Source organism: Egretta garzetta, unplaced genomic scaffold, assembly GCF_000687185.1.
Source record: "Egretta garzetta isolate BGI_Z169 unplaced genomic scaffold, ASM68718v1 scaffold75, whole genome shotgun sequence".
NCBI classification, from domain to species: Eukaryota; Metazoa; Chordata; class Aves; order Pelecaniformes; family Ardeidae; genus Egretta; species Egretta garzetta.
The window spans coordinates 421,320-433,063 of NW_009259589.1; the positions used below are offsets into that span (position 1 = coordinate 421,320).

The 11,744-nt window shown below is 56.6% G+C and overlaps 1 protein-coding gene across 1 annotated transcript in view; it reads right to left on the reverse strand.

Moving 5' to 3' along the window:
• The window catches only part of PTPRF (protein tyrosine phosphatase receptor type F), a 258,186-nt gene that overhangs the window by 368 nt on the left and 246,074 nt on the right, over positions 1-11,744 (reverse strand). Inside the window, exons 27-34 of the mRNA XM_035893530.1 lie at positions 9,591-9,710; positions 8,295-8,449; positions 6,711-6,996; positions 4,593-4,771; positions 1,980-2,106; positions 1,628-1,753; positions 836-990; positions 247-382 (exon numbers count right to left, since the gene is read on the reverse strand). Of these exons, the coding sequence (XP_035749423.1) occupies positions 247-382; positions 836-990; positions 1,628-1,753; positions 1,980-2,106; positions 4,593-4,771; positions 6,711-6,996; positions 8,295-8,449; positions 9,591-9,710 (1,284 nt within the window). The remainder of the gene's footprint in view (positions 1-246; positions 383-835; positions 991-1,627; positions 1,754-1,979; positions 2,107-4,592; positions 4,772-6,710; positions 6,997-8,294; positions 8,450-9,590; positions 9,711-11,744) is intronic.

Consider the following 11,744-nt stretch of genomic DNA (forward strand, 5'->3'; position numbering starts at 1 on the left):
AACAAGCCCAACTCCCTCAGCCTGTCCTCATAGGAGAGGTGCTCCAGCCCCCGGATCATTTTTGTGGCCCTCCTCTGGACCCACTCCAACACTTCCATGTCCTTCTTGTGCTGAGGGCTCCAGAGCTGGACGCAGTACTCCAGGTGAGGTCAACATCGAGCAGCAGGGTTGCACATCCGGAGATGCTGGCTCCCCTCCCTTCTCCCACAGATCTCCCACCACCCCGGGGACGAAGGGGACACTCACCTCTGTCTGCACCATGGCTGGCCGCTGCGTCCGCAAGGTCTTCACCGTCTGGAACATGTCCACCACCCCCTCGTAGCGCATCCTCTCCAGCACGATGCTGAGCGTGATAAACACGCCTGTGCGCCCAACCCCAGCGCTGCGCAGAGGGAGCAAGAGGCGCCGTTAGAGACCCGCCAGCCCCAGCGAGGCTCTGTAGAGCTCCTGGGAGCAGTGCAAGCTCATGGAGCATGGGGATGCGCTCAGTGGAGCCAGGAGAGGCCACAGGGACATTGCCAGCCAGAGGTGCCGTCTCCACCCCACCGATTCTGCCTTGCCTCTGGGCCAAGCTGCTGTGGCACCCTGCCCTGCCCAAGGACTCTTCCAAGGAGCCAGAAATCAGTACCAGCAGGGCCCTGGGTTCATCGTCACCTGGCAGAAAGGCTGCCAATGGCACCCACGGATGTTGCCTCCTCCTCGTCCCCTGCCTGCCTCTTGCCAGTGGTATGGGCACCAAGTGCAGGGGAGCTGGCAGCTGCCAGGGTAGGCGAGGTAGGGGACATCTCTGGGGGCGGATGAAAGCAGAGGCAGGTGCTGATCTGTCCCCACTCACCTGCAGTGCACTGTGATGGGCCCGTCCTGCCCAAACTGCTCCTTGGTCTTGTGCACCTGCCCGATGAAGTCGATGAAGCCCTCTCCCGTCTTTGGCACTCCCTGCTCAGGCCAGTCTGTGAACTGGAACTGGCGGATGGTCCGTGACTGGCCGTCCTGCAGGGACAGGAGTGTTAAGACACGGACTGCAAGAAGGGCTGATCTCGCTCCCCTCAGCACTGGTGCTGCTGACCTGAGCCCCTAGCCCAGGCCAGGCGAGAGGGTGCACAGGCCACGGATGAGCCCAGACAGATTTTCTGCTGAGCGTTTGGGGCCTGCCTCTGCTCTCCCATGTTCAACCCAGAGTGGCTGAGCTGAGCAGGGCTTCCGGCCCCCGTGGGGTCTGTTGGGTCAGTGCCCTGGTGCTGTTTGGGGCACAGCTCCACCCCAGGACTGCGTTTACTGTCACACAGGGGTCCTGTGCCCAGTCAGATGCTGCACACAGAGACTCCAGGTACAGGGGAGCCCACGTTAAAAGCTTGCCCAAGTGCGCAGCGCAGGCAAGGCAGGGTCTGGTGCTGGTAGGGCTCTCTGAGCTGCTCACCAGGCCTGACGCAGCTGGCAAGGAAGAACCTGTGGTGAGAGCAGCAGCAGGTGAGGAGCAGCAGCCCCTTCTGTCTGCAGTACAAGGCAGCACCTTGCTTTCTGGTTCCTTCAGGAGCTGCTGCATGCTCCCTTTGCTGGCCTGGGCAGGGCAGAGGTGGGGCAGAGGGACAGGAGGCAGGGGAGCTGGGGAGCCAGCAGTTGCACTCACCCTGGCATCCGTCACTTTGAACTCCCGGAGGATGTACTGCGGCATGTTGTACTCCGCCATGGGGTCCACCACGAAGTACTGGTACCGGGCAGAGCGCTCCGCGGGCCAGTACTGGTGGCACTTCTCCTGTGAATGAGGAGCAGGGTGAGACATTAGCACCCACACGCTGCTGGTCCTCCCTCCCGCTCCCTGGAGCACATGTGGCTGTAGGGCCACAGGGTCAGCCATGGGACACGCCAGCAGGAAGACGGCCCAGAGCGGCTGGTGCTGAGGACAGACTGGGGTGAGCTGAGAGGCTGTGCCCATAGACGGCAGCCACACAGCCCCCTTCTCCCCTGAGCAGGATTCGTACCCGGCCCATCTCGCGCAGCTTCGTCAACATCACCACGATGGTGGAGTTGTTCTCCCATAGCATCCGCCAGAAATCCTCTGTGGTCTCGGCCAGTGGTCCCTGCGTGGCGATGTAGGCCTTCTGCTGCCTGCGACAAACATAATGGTGCTCAGACCCGCTCCCGGGAGGTGGGAAGCCGCTGTGTCCGGGGGCCAGGAGGGCTGGAGGCAGGGACCCCATGCAGCAGGCAGCAGGGCTGACAATGCAGTGGCAGGAGACAGGGCTCTAGGACTAGCCATGGACTCGGGGGCAGGGATGAGCCTGCCCAGCACGTGACCTTCTAAGTGCTCCCCACAGATGCAGCTGGGGTCTGGATCTGCCGGGTGCAGGATCCAGAAAGGCTGCTAAGTCCTTACTGGGGTGACAGCATCCTCAGCCCAGCCTCTTCCTGCTGCTTGTCCCTAGCGCTGCTGCACTGAGATCCCTAGCGCTGCTGCACTGAGAGCCTTCTCGGCACCCAGGCCCACGTGAGCAGGCTGCCAGCACTCATCTGGGCCGGGAAGAGAGGCTGTGCTTGGGGACAATGCCAGCAGCACCCTGGGGTTCCTGCACGTTTACTCTCTGCAGCACCCACTGTCCCTCCCACTGCATGGGAAGACACAGAGCAACTGAATCAGGTCACCTGGATCACTCACGCCAGCTAATAACTAGGGCAGTGTGGAAACCAATAACACCATTTTGCCAACTTTTCTGAAGCTTCCAAATTTGTCCTTGGTTCCACAGCAAACCAGAGCATCTCTCAAAATGTCCCAGGTGAAAGCAGAGCTTGACCTGCCCTGGCCTGGCACACGAGAAGGGCCAGCTCCGGTGTGTTGGCTTGCAGAGCACCCAGCCTGGCATGCCGGTGCTGCCTGTGAGAGATGTGTCTGGTGCCGCACAGGCGGCAGAGCCACGGTCTGGCTTCACCACGGCGGGGCGCCGGAGCCCGTGGGATGAGGGGCGGCATCCTCCGTCCAGCATTTCATCTCTCTGCTGGTGCTAAAAATTAATGAACGTGCTGCAGGACAGCTGTAATGGGCAGGATGAAGACAGGGGCTGCTTCAAGGTGGATTTATAAGCACCATAAAAAGCAGGGAGTGGGGATGCAGAATGAAACAAAAGAGCTAATAAAGATGCAGTGTCAGTGATGTCTGCAGGACCTGGGGCCAACTGATCTCTTTAGATAATACTGAGAAGATCGGTCTGTTCAAAGAAAGGACAGGAAGAGATAACAGCACTCTTCAGGGATGGGGTAGGTAGCACATGAAATGGTACCACCTGCCATGCTGGCAGCCCTCCCTCCCTAGCATCACCAAGGGGCAAAACCAGCATCGCTCTTCATCACCTCGGGAGCCAGGGTGCTGTGGCTGCAGCCTGCCTGTCAGACACCGGGCTGCTGGGGCGGGCGTGCAGGCAGGCGGCCGCCTTAATGACGCGGTGCTGGACAGCTTGGAGCCACACAGGCGGGAAGGAGCAGAGCCTGCTCCATGACAGCGTTTCTCCAGCCCCTTCATGCTTTCCCATTATTCTGTCCCACCCTGAGGGAACCTGGCTTGCTGCAGTTTTGCTGCGTTGGGATGCTCCCAGTGTTGCTCCCCTTCTACTCTCTGCCCACTCTTGTCACTACAGAGCCCTTCCCCCTAGGAACCCTTCCTGGGCTCAACTGCTGGAGCAGGGATGGAGACACAGAGCCACTGGCCTGGCTGCACCAGCATCTGTTCCCTTTGGCAGTGCCTGTTGCTCCTCGGAGGTTGCCAGCCCATAAGAAGCGTTTGAGCAGAGCCAAGCTGGAGGGGGACTGTGCCACATCCATCACTGTATCTCCCACTCCTGCACTGGGTGACCCTACAGCAATGGTGCACAGAGAGATGACAGGAGTGAGCCTTGTATGTATGTGCGTTGTTGGGATTTGGTCTGGATTACTGTCCGGAGATTGGCTGGGAAGGAGCTGTGGCCGCTGGGCTGTTTCCCTGCATTCTCCTCTCCTGGCACTTAGCATCTGAGAATGTGATGCCAGCAGTTAAGATACATGCCCCCCATGATCTTAATTTGTGCTTTCTAAAAGGTATCCTGGGGAGCAGAACCCAGTGACGGGCTCCCCGGTGTCCAGCACCAGCCCTGCCTGAGGATCCACAGACTCCCCCCTCCAAGATCAAGACATGGGACAATGAGCCTTGGGCTGCTGCCTGGATCAGTCATGCAGTGCGAGCACACTTCTACCTCTGGCTGCTACAGTTAGTGAGGGGGGGCAGGTTTGTGCAAGATGCTGCAGATGTAAAACACACACCAAGGGATGCCCTCTGGAAGATCCTACAAACCTCCGCAGGAGCCAGCACAGCCTCCCACCCCAGCCAAGCAGGCATCTGTCTACAGCAACACAAGCCAGCCTGGCAGCACTCACTTGCAGTCTTCACATATTGTAACTACACGCACCAGGGCGTCTGAGAAGATGGAAATAGATAAAATGCAACAAAGTGATCCCCAGTCCACCTCCAGGCAGCCAGGACCAGTCTTTGGGAAAGAGGAGAAGGCAGCTCTGCTCAGGTTCCCAAGCAGGCAGGACAGGCTGGCCCAGGCACCTAAGGTGGCCCTTACCTGTACCCATCTATGAAGCTGGCATTGATGTAATCGGAGCCCTCGACACCCCGGATGGGCTGCAGACAGACCCTCGTCAGCTCGTATGGCATGATGTTCACAAGGCGGTTCTTGAATTTGTTGCATGGGAGGTTGGCACTGATGAAACGTGAGGTATGTGCTTTAGAGTTGGCCAGCAGCTGAAAGAGGAGGAGACATGTCAGACCCCCGCTGGGGATGTAGCAGTCTGGGGGCAAAATCGGGACCCTGGCTGCAGGGCAGGCGGGAGACCCTCCAGGCACGCAGCCACGCTCTCTCCTCTGACTGAGGGACAGCTGCTGGGGACCAGGTCCTGCAGGAGCAGGCAAAGGGCTCTGCCACCACATTATGAGGAGGCTGCACCCGGCTGCTCTATTTCCCAGTGATCAGTCTGGTTTTCGGCACCACGTCAGCCCCTCTGCTGTGGCTTTGCACACCTGGGCATGGCACGGCCTCGCTGCTGGCTTTTGGTGCATGGCTGTAGGTGACAGCAGGGGATCCAACTGCACTGACCCGCTGGCACAGCCCCAAAGCCACACAGAGTGGGGTGGAGACCCACAGCAGCTCTCTGACCCACAGAGGGAGGGGAAGGGCCAGGACACGAAGCTTTTGTACCTCGCTGAACCAGGGACACACGCCTGGTGGCATCAGGGAAGGAAAGCTTTCCACCTTCCAACAGCGTCTTGCTGTTTACTTCTTACCCCAGAAGAACCCAAGAAAAATGTGAGAATTGTGACAGTTTTAGGTAAAGAAGATCTATTTTGGGTTACTGTGAGACATTTTATGGTTTTCTTTGAGCCCTGTAAACTGGAGTCATGGTAAATGTGTTACTTAGATCTGCTGGCAGACACACTAAAACAGAAGTCCCTCTTTCCCCCCGCCCCACACCCGCTTTGTATTTCTTTTTTTTTTCCCTTCCCCGAAAGACTCTCCCCAGCATCTCCAGAGCCACTCTTCTCTCTATGCGTGGCAGCTGGTCCTTGGCAGAGGCTCCCTGCAGAAGGACAGCATTGCTCTTTGGGGAGCGATGCAGCCACATGAGGCCCTCCCATATCCTGCTCCCCAAGGTTTGCCATGCAGTGGACACTGCCAGGGCACAGAGAGGGGCTAATTTTATTGCTGTTCTAAAAAGACCCTTGGAGAAACAGCAAATTTTTGCCTTTCTTACAACAGAGTTGCTAGATTTGAGCCGAATTCTGTGGCGCTCTCGAGGGGTTTCTCAGGGCAGGTGTCACCATGAGATACTAATGCAGCATGTTCTACTGTCCCAAGCCCAGGACACCGAGCAGCTCTGGTAACCACATGACAGAGCTGCTCAGCTATTCCCAGTTCACGCAGAAAGTCAATATTTTGCCACTCCTGCTCCTTTGTCACTTGGAGGGAATCCCCAGGGTGAAGCTGTACTGCTGCAGTTCATTTCGGAGCCTGCATGGTCTGCTGCCTCCCTGCACGAGCTGTATTCCCCTGTGTGAGTTCACTGGACTAATGCACCTCATCTGAGAATATGGGTGCTTACCAGAGCTCACTTCCAGCTCCAAGGCTGTAATAAATAACTGCAGCTGGCATCCACAGATACAGATAGCAAAATGTGGGCCGGGCTTCTTAAAACCAGTGTGCCTTAAAACACCACCTTCACCAATTCTAGACACTGAGGCTTAGTGTCGAGGTGGTTAAAAGATAACAGAGCTCAGCATTGAAGAAATGAGACTATAAACATCTCACATATTTAAACTGGAGCCATTTCCAGACAAGTTGTTCACAGTAACATCAATTATCACTAACACGATCTGCATCTGATTTCAGATGCGGCTCCTGCCGCACAGTGAACCTAGAGCAGAATGTGCTGCTGAGAACTGTGCATCCATCTGCCTTTTATACCCTCCCCAGAAGCTGCCAATCCAGGGGGGACCATGGCCGACACAAGCTTTACAATTCAAATGTATTTTAAATCACTGCCTACCTGGTTTAGAAACACACAAAGAATAACTGTCTGTAATGATCCGCGGCTCTCCTTTCCCAACCCCTGGACACCCCTCGGTGGGGTTGCGTGGGCAGAGACTGGGTGCCAGGGAAGGGGGGTGCTAGGGCTCTGTCACCAACCTTGAATTCCAGCTCCATTGCAGTAACACTCTCGCCTGGTGGCACCTGGGTCAGCTTCTGGATGTGAGCAAAGAGGTTGCGTGCAGGCACCTCGGTATTGCCACACGTGGCTGCCTCCAGCAAGGCCTCGTGGATGAAGATGTACTGGTCCTCCGTCTGCACCATGTAGTTGCGCTGAGAGCGCATGCATGTCACGTGGCCATAGATGTCCACCGTCTTCTCGTGCTTCATCCGCTCCAGCATGGCATCAATGACGATGAAGCAACCAGTTCGGCCCACGCCGGCGCTGCGGGAACAAAGCACGTGGCCTGAGGTGACACTGTCTCCTACAGATGCCATGCAAGCTCTGCTCTTGCCGCACAAAAGGAGAGCAAAGGCTGCTCCTCACACTAACGAGCTGAGCCCCAAACAAGAGGTGACAGGAGTGAGGGAGAGAGGCATGGGAGAATGTGGGAGGCTACCCAGCCTTTCTGCTGTCCCCTTCACTGATGGAGCGGAAAGGACACCATGTCACTCTGCTGGTCCCTGCAGCGCTGGCAGCACCTCCACAAGGGAAGGAGAAATGCATTCGACAGGCAGGAGAGTGACAGCGTACGTATGCATGAAGTCAGAAGACCTGAAGTCCAGGCTGGGCCCCAGCACCAGTGAAGCCCATAATTTCAAGCCTGCTTGTCCCCTAACCTGGGTCACTGTTTCCTAACCCATAAAATGAGGGCAGCCAGCCCAAGAGGGGAAAGCAGAAAGGTGCGGTCACGCATGTCCATGCCGAGCCCTTTGCTCAAGCACCGGGTGCCTCTCCACGTCTGTTGGAAGGGCAGTAGCAATCCCCAAACTACTCACCCTGAGAGCACCCTGAAAACAACAGACATGCTGTCGTGACATGTAAACACAGGCAGAGATAGGGAGCTAGACATTTCCTCGTTTATGGTGCAAGTCAGATCCTTAACAGGGCTTTAATGCAGCTTGTTTGTGTGTTAATTATACCCCACTCCCATCTGAAACAGAGCATGAAAGGAGAGCATTAAACACTGCTGGTAAGGCGTATGCTGGAACAGCAATGATGGAGTGGTTTGTTCAGTAATAGTCCCCACTCGGCTGGTATAGATAAATCTTGCCTGGATAAGATGCTGAGCCTTAGCAGACTAATATTTTGCTTCAATATTTTGCTGCCTTTCTACCCCGCGAAACAGTTCTACTGTAAATACTACGTATGAATGTTTGTAGAGGTCACTGCATGCGTGTCTGTCAATGATGTGCCTCTGAAAGGTACCATCCTACTTACGCTGGGCACAGATCATGTCGTTTTTAAATGGTACTCGCATTTTTGCAGGAAAAAGTGTTTTCTGAGGCTCTCCGTACAGCAGTGCTGTTTAATCCAACAGAGCAGTAGCGATGCAAATGTCACCACTGCACTACTGCTGCTGGTTGCTGACCTGTTCCCGGCCCAAGCATGCAGTGCAGGTTGTGCTACCATGAAACCTCCCCTGCAGGAACAGGAGACTTCACTTTTAGCTGGACAGGTTAAAGCTCCTGCAGCCAGAAGACAATGTGCCCAGGTGCAGCTTCACAAACACACGGTCCTACCTGCAATGGACAACCATGGGCCCCGCATCCGGTGGGTTACAGGCCTTGACCCGTCGCAGGAAAGCTAGGATTGGGGTGGGGTATTCTGGTACCCCATGATCGGGCCAAGCCATGAACTGGAACTGTCGCAGCTCTCGCTTCTCACTGGAGCCATTCTGTTGAAGACAAAGAGGAGTTGTTTTGCATGAGAACAGCCTCATCCTAGGACAGGAAGGCACTGATGGGGTAACAGGGTACCCAGCTGGCTGGGTAACAACGGGCACGTAATGCTGTGCGTGATCATGCATGTATTGGGCTTTTGCCACCAAAAATTTGGAGGCAAAATGTAGGCTTCTTGCAAGGCTTCTGTACACACAGATGCTCTGTGGAAAGCCAGCTGATACAGAGAGCAGAGCAGCTCTGTGGGAGCGAAGCAGACTGAAGGGAAGGTGAAAGACTCCTTTCTGCACAGCATGGGGTCACCACCCGTGTACTCACTGCACATTCAGGGCAAAACGGGCCCTGGGCATGGAAGGGCCTCAGCAGCCAGTTCCCTCCCTGCTCCTCTGAACTGTGCGTCGCTTTGGGATGGCTGACCAGCCCGTGTCTGCAGAGACTGCCCTGCTCCTGACTGCCCTGCTCCTGTCTGGGCCTGGCTGAGTGATCTACGCAGCAATGCGGCAGGACTGGCTGGGTGACTGCTGGGAAAGAGATGCGTTCCCGGGGCGTGAGTGTGTCCCCATTGCACATTGCCGTGCTCTCTCTGCCGGTGTGGCCCAGACTCAGTCATGCACAGAGGCAGCCCACCACAAAGCCTGTTTACATTGCCGTGACACGCCGCTGCTAGCACTGCCCCCAGGGATTTACAAACACTAATGAGGTACGCAGCAGGCAGGAGAGAAGGGCTTGTGCACACATCAGCACAGCCCCTCCATTTGCATTATTAGTGACAGGAGTGCTAAAAATTCACTGCTTCCCATGTTGTCCTTCTAATGGGAGGGCAGCTGTTATATGTACACTCCCCAGGGGCCCATCACAGGGTCTGAATGAGTACAGGAGAGCATCAGGTGTCCTGGCCAGATGCACAACCTGCAGCCAGTCTCCCACTGCAACTCAGCTGTGAGAAATGGCCCATGGGTGGACTAACCACACTGCAGCATGGCCAAGCGAGGCACAGCCTCTGCCTGTGGGCCGTGCAGCACCCTGCAGCATGGCCAAGCCAGGCACAGCCTCTGCCTGTGGGTTGTACAGCACCCTGCAGCATCAGGGAGCAGCTCTGTGTTACCTGGAGCAGGAACAGCCCAGCCAGCGCCATACCTTGTACAGTGCAAAGGTGCGGACAGTGTAGGTCGCCAGCTCAACGGTGTCCAGCAGGGTCACCTGGATCATCCCATAGGTTTCCGTACCCCGGCTCGGCCAGTACTGATCGCACTTTACCTGCAGGGAGGAGAGGAGAAAGGGTCAGTGCGTGGCTGCTGGCTGGGGCATCTGGGGTGAGGAACAGGGCTCTGCCCTTCAAAAGGTAAAGACAGAGAACAGTCACTGTGCAGGGGGGCCCCAAACACCCAGATTTCCTTCTCCTGGAGTGTCCCAATCCCCAGCAAAAAGGCAACACACCCTGGGATCCTTTCCACAAGATTCATATTCAAAGAGGGATTTTTTTTTTTTTCTGGAGCCACTGGAAGTGGTGAAAGGGGCCAGGCCACCAGACAGAGCAGCAAGAGCAGCACCAGGTACAAAGATGGTGTGCAGCAGCTGCTAGCAGTGATTTGTGCCTGCAGTAATTTTTCTTTTCTGCCTCCTGTTTGGTAAGATGGGGGTCTTCAGGGCTGTGCTTGCAGCATCCCCCTGCTGGGGCAGCTGCGGGCTGGTGGGAGGAGAGCTGGTGAAGCAGGGCAGGGGAAGCGGTGGTTTCTCTGGGGAAGGCTCTGCTCGAAGGGCACCTGAGGTGACAGAGATGCAGCCTGTATCTCCACCAGCTCCCTGCTATCCCACCCCAAAGTCCTCGGCCCACAGCACTGAGCTGAGACTGGACACAGCTGAGTCCAGCTCAGTACACAGCCACACAACAGGCGCTACCTTTCCCCATAACATCTGTAGTCCCCAGGGTGCCCCTGCCAGCGTGGCCCCCTGGCAGCAAACCACCCTGGCGAAAGACGGGACACAGCTCACACCAGGCTTCCAGCCTGGATGCTGTGTCCATGGGGCTGATCCTGCCACCTTCTCTGCCATAGGCTCAAGTGCATTGAGCATCCCCGAGAGATGCCAACCTGCCCTTCTGGCAAGCGGCGCATCCCTGGAAATGTACATCTCCCAGGTGTTTCAAAAACTGCCCCGCAGTAAGGCACAGATGCCATCTCAGACACAGACACACCTCATTCTCCCTCCGTGAGAAGACACAGACCGTGGCCAAACCATCCCTTCGGCCCCTTCCTGCAGGCAGCACTGTCCCATGACGAAAACACCGCTGTTGCCTAGAGGCCCCCCCTGGCCTGCAGCATCCTTTATCTCCCGCTCCCAACTCCGCAGCCAGAGCACTTTGAGGTCATGGCTCCTGCTGCAGCCCACTTGGCAGAGAGCCCCAACACATCCCCAGGGCCTCATCCCGCTGCCCCCTTCACCTCCCTGTGCATCCCTGCCTGCTCACCTGCTGATGCCCTCCTGCTCCTATTCACAGGTCAGTGTTTGCAAACTACTCCTCCAGTTTTGTTCTCTCCAGCCCCAAGCTCCCTGTTTAATTTGGCACTCTGTGCATCCCTATTTCATCTGGCACCCGGCTCCCCCGCCCTGCGGAGCTGCGGTGCCTGGCTGACAGGAGGAAGACTTCATTCCCACCCATGTGCACTGCACCGAAAATGGTTTCCCGCCCTAGGAGAGAGGAGTGAATGGAAGATCATCTGTGCTTGTCAAGGAATAGTAAACTCAATTATTAGCCAAGCGTGTTTACAGGGGAATGTGTGGGAAGGGAAACAACAGGCTTAATTAGAAATCAATGAAGTTCTGCCTTTTAATTGAAGGCACTTTAAGCAGGGTGGGGCTTGTGAGAGCTAAGAGCCCTCATCCTGCACTCTGGCTGCTGGAGTGCGGCAATCTGGGGTCAGAGGGATGCATCTGTCCCCGCTTCTTTGGGCTCTGCTCTCAGTAAGTCCTGCCCTGGCAGAAGGGCTTGGAGCAAGACTGCCTGATGGGGTACCGCAGGCGCCTGCGGGCCCAGAGCAGCTCCGCTCTCTCCTGCCGTTGAGGCTGCTGTGCTGCTTTGGGTCTGTGCTCCCAGCGTGGCAGGCCCTGCACGAATCTCAGATTTCTCTTCCTCGCTTGGCGCAGAGCAGCCCGTTATTTTATGCTGACTAGCTGCAGAGCGAACGACTCGGAGATCACAAACCTTATTTCACAGCTAAACTGATCCTATCCTCACAAGCGGGCGGCAGCTGCGGCTGCAACTCCCGGCGGCCGGGGTTTGCCTGCCCCGGT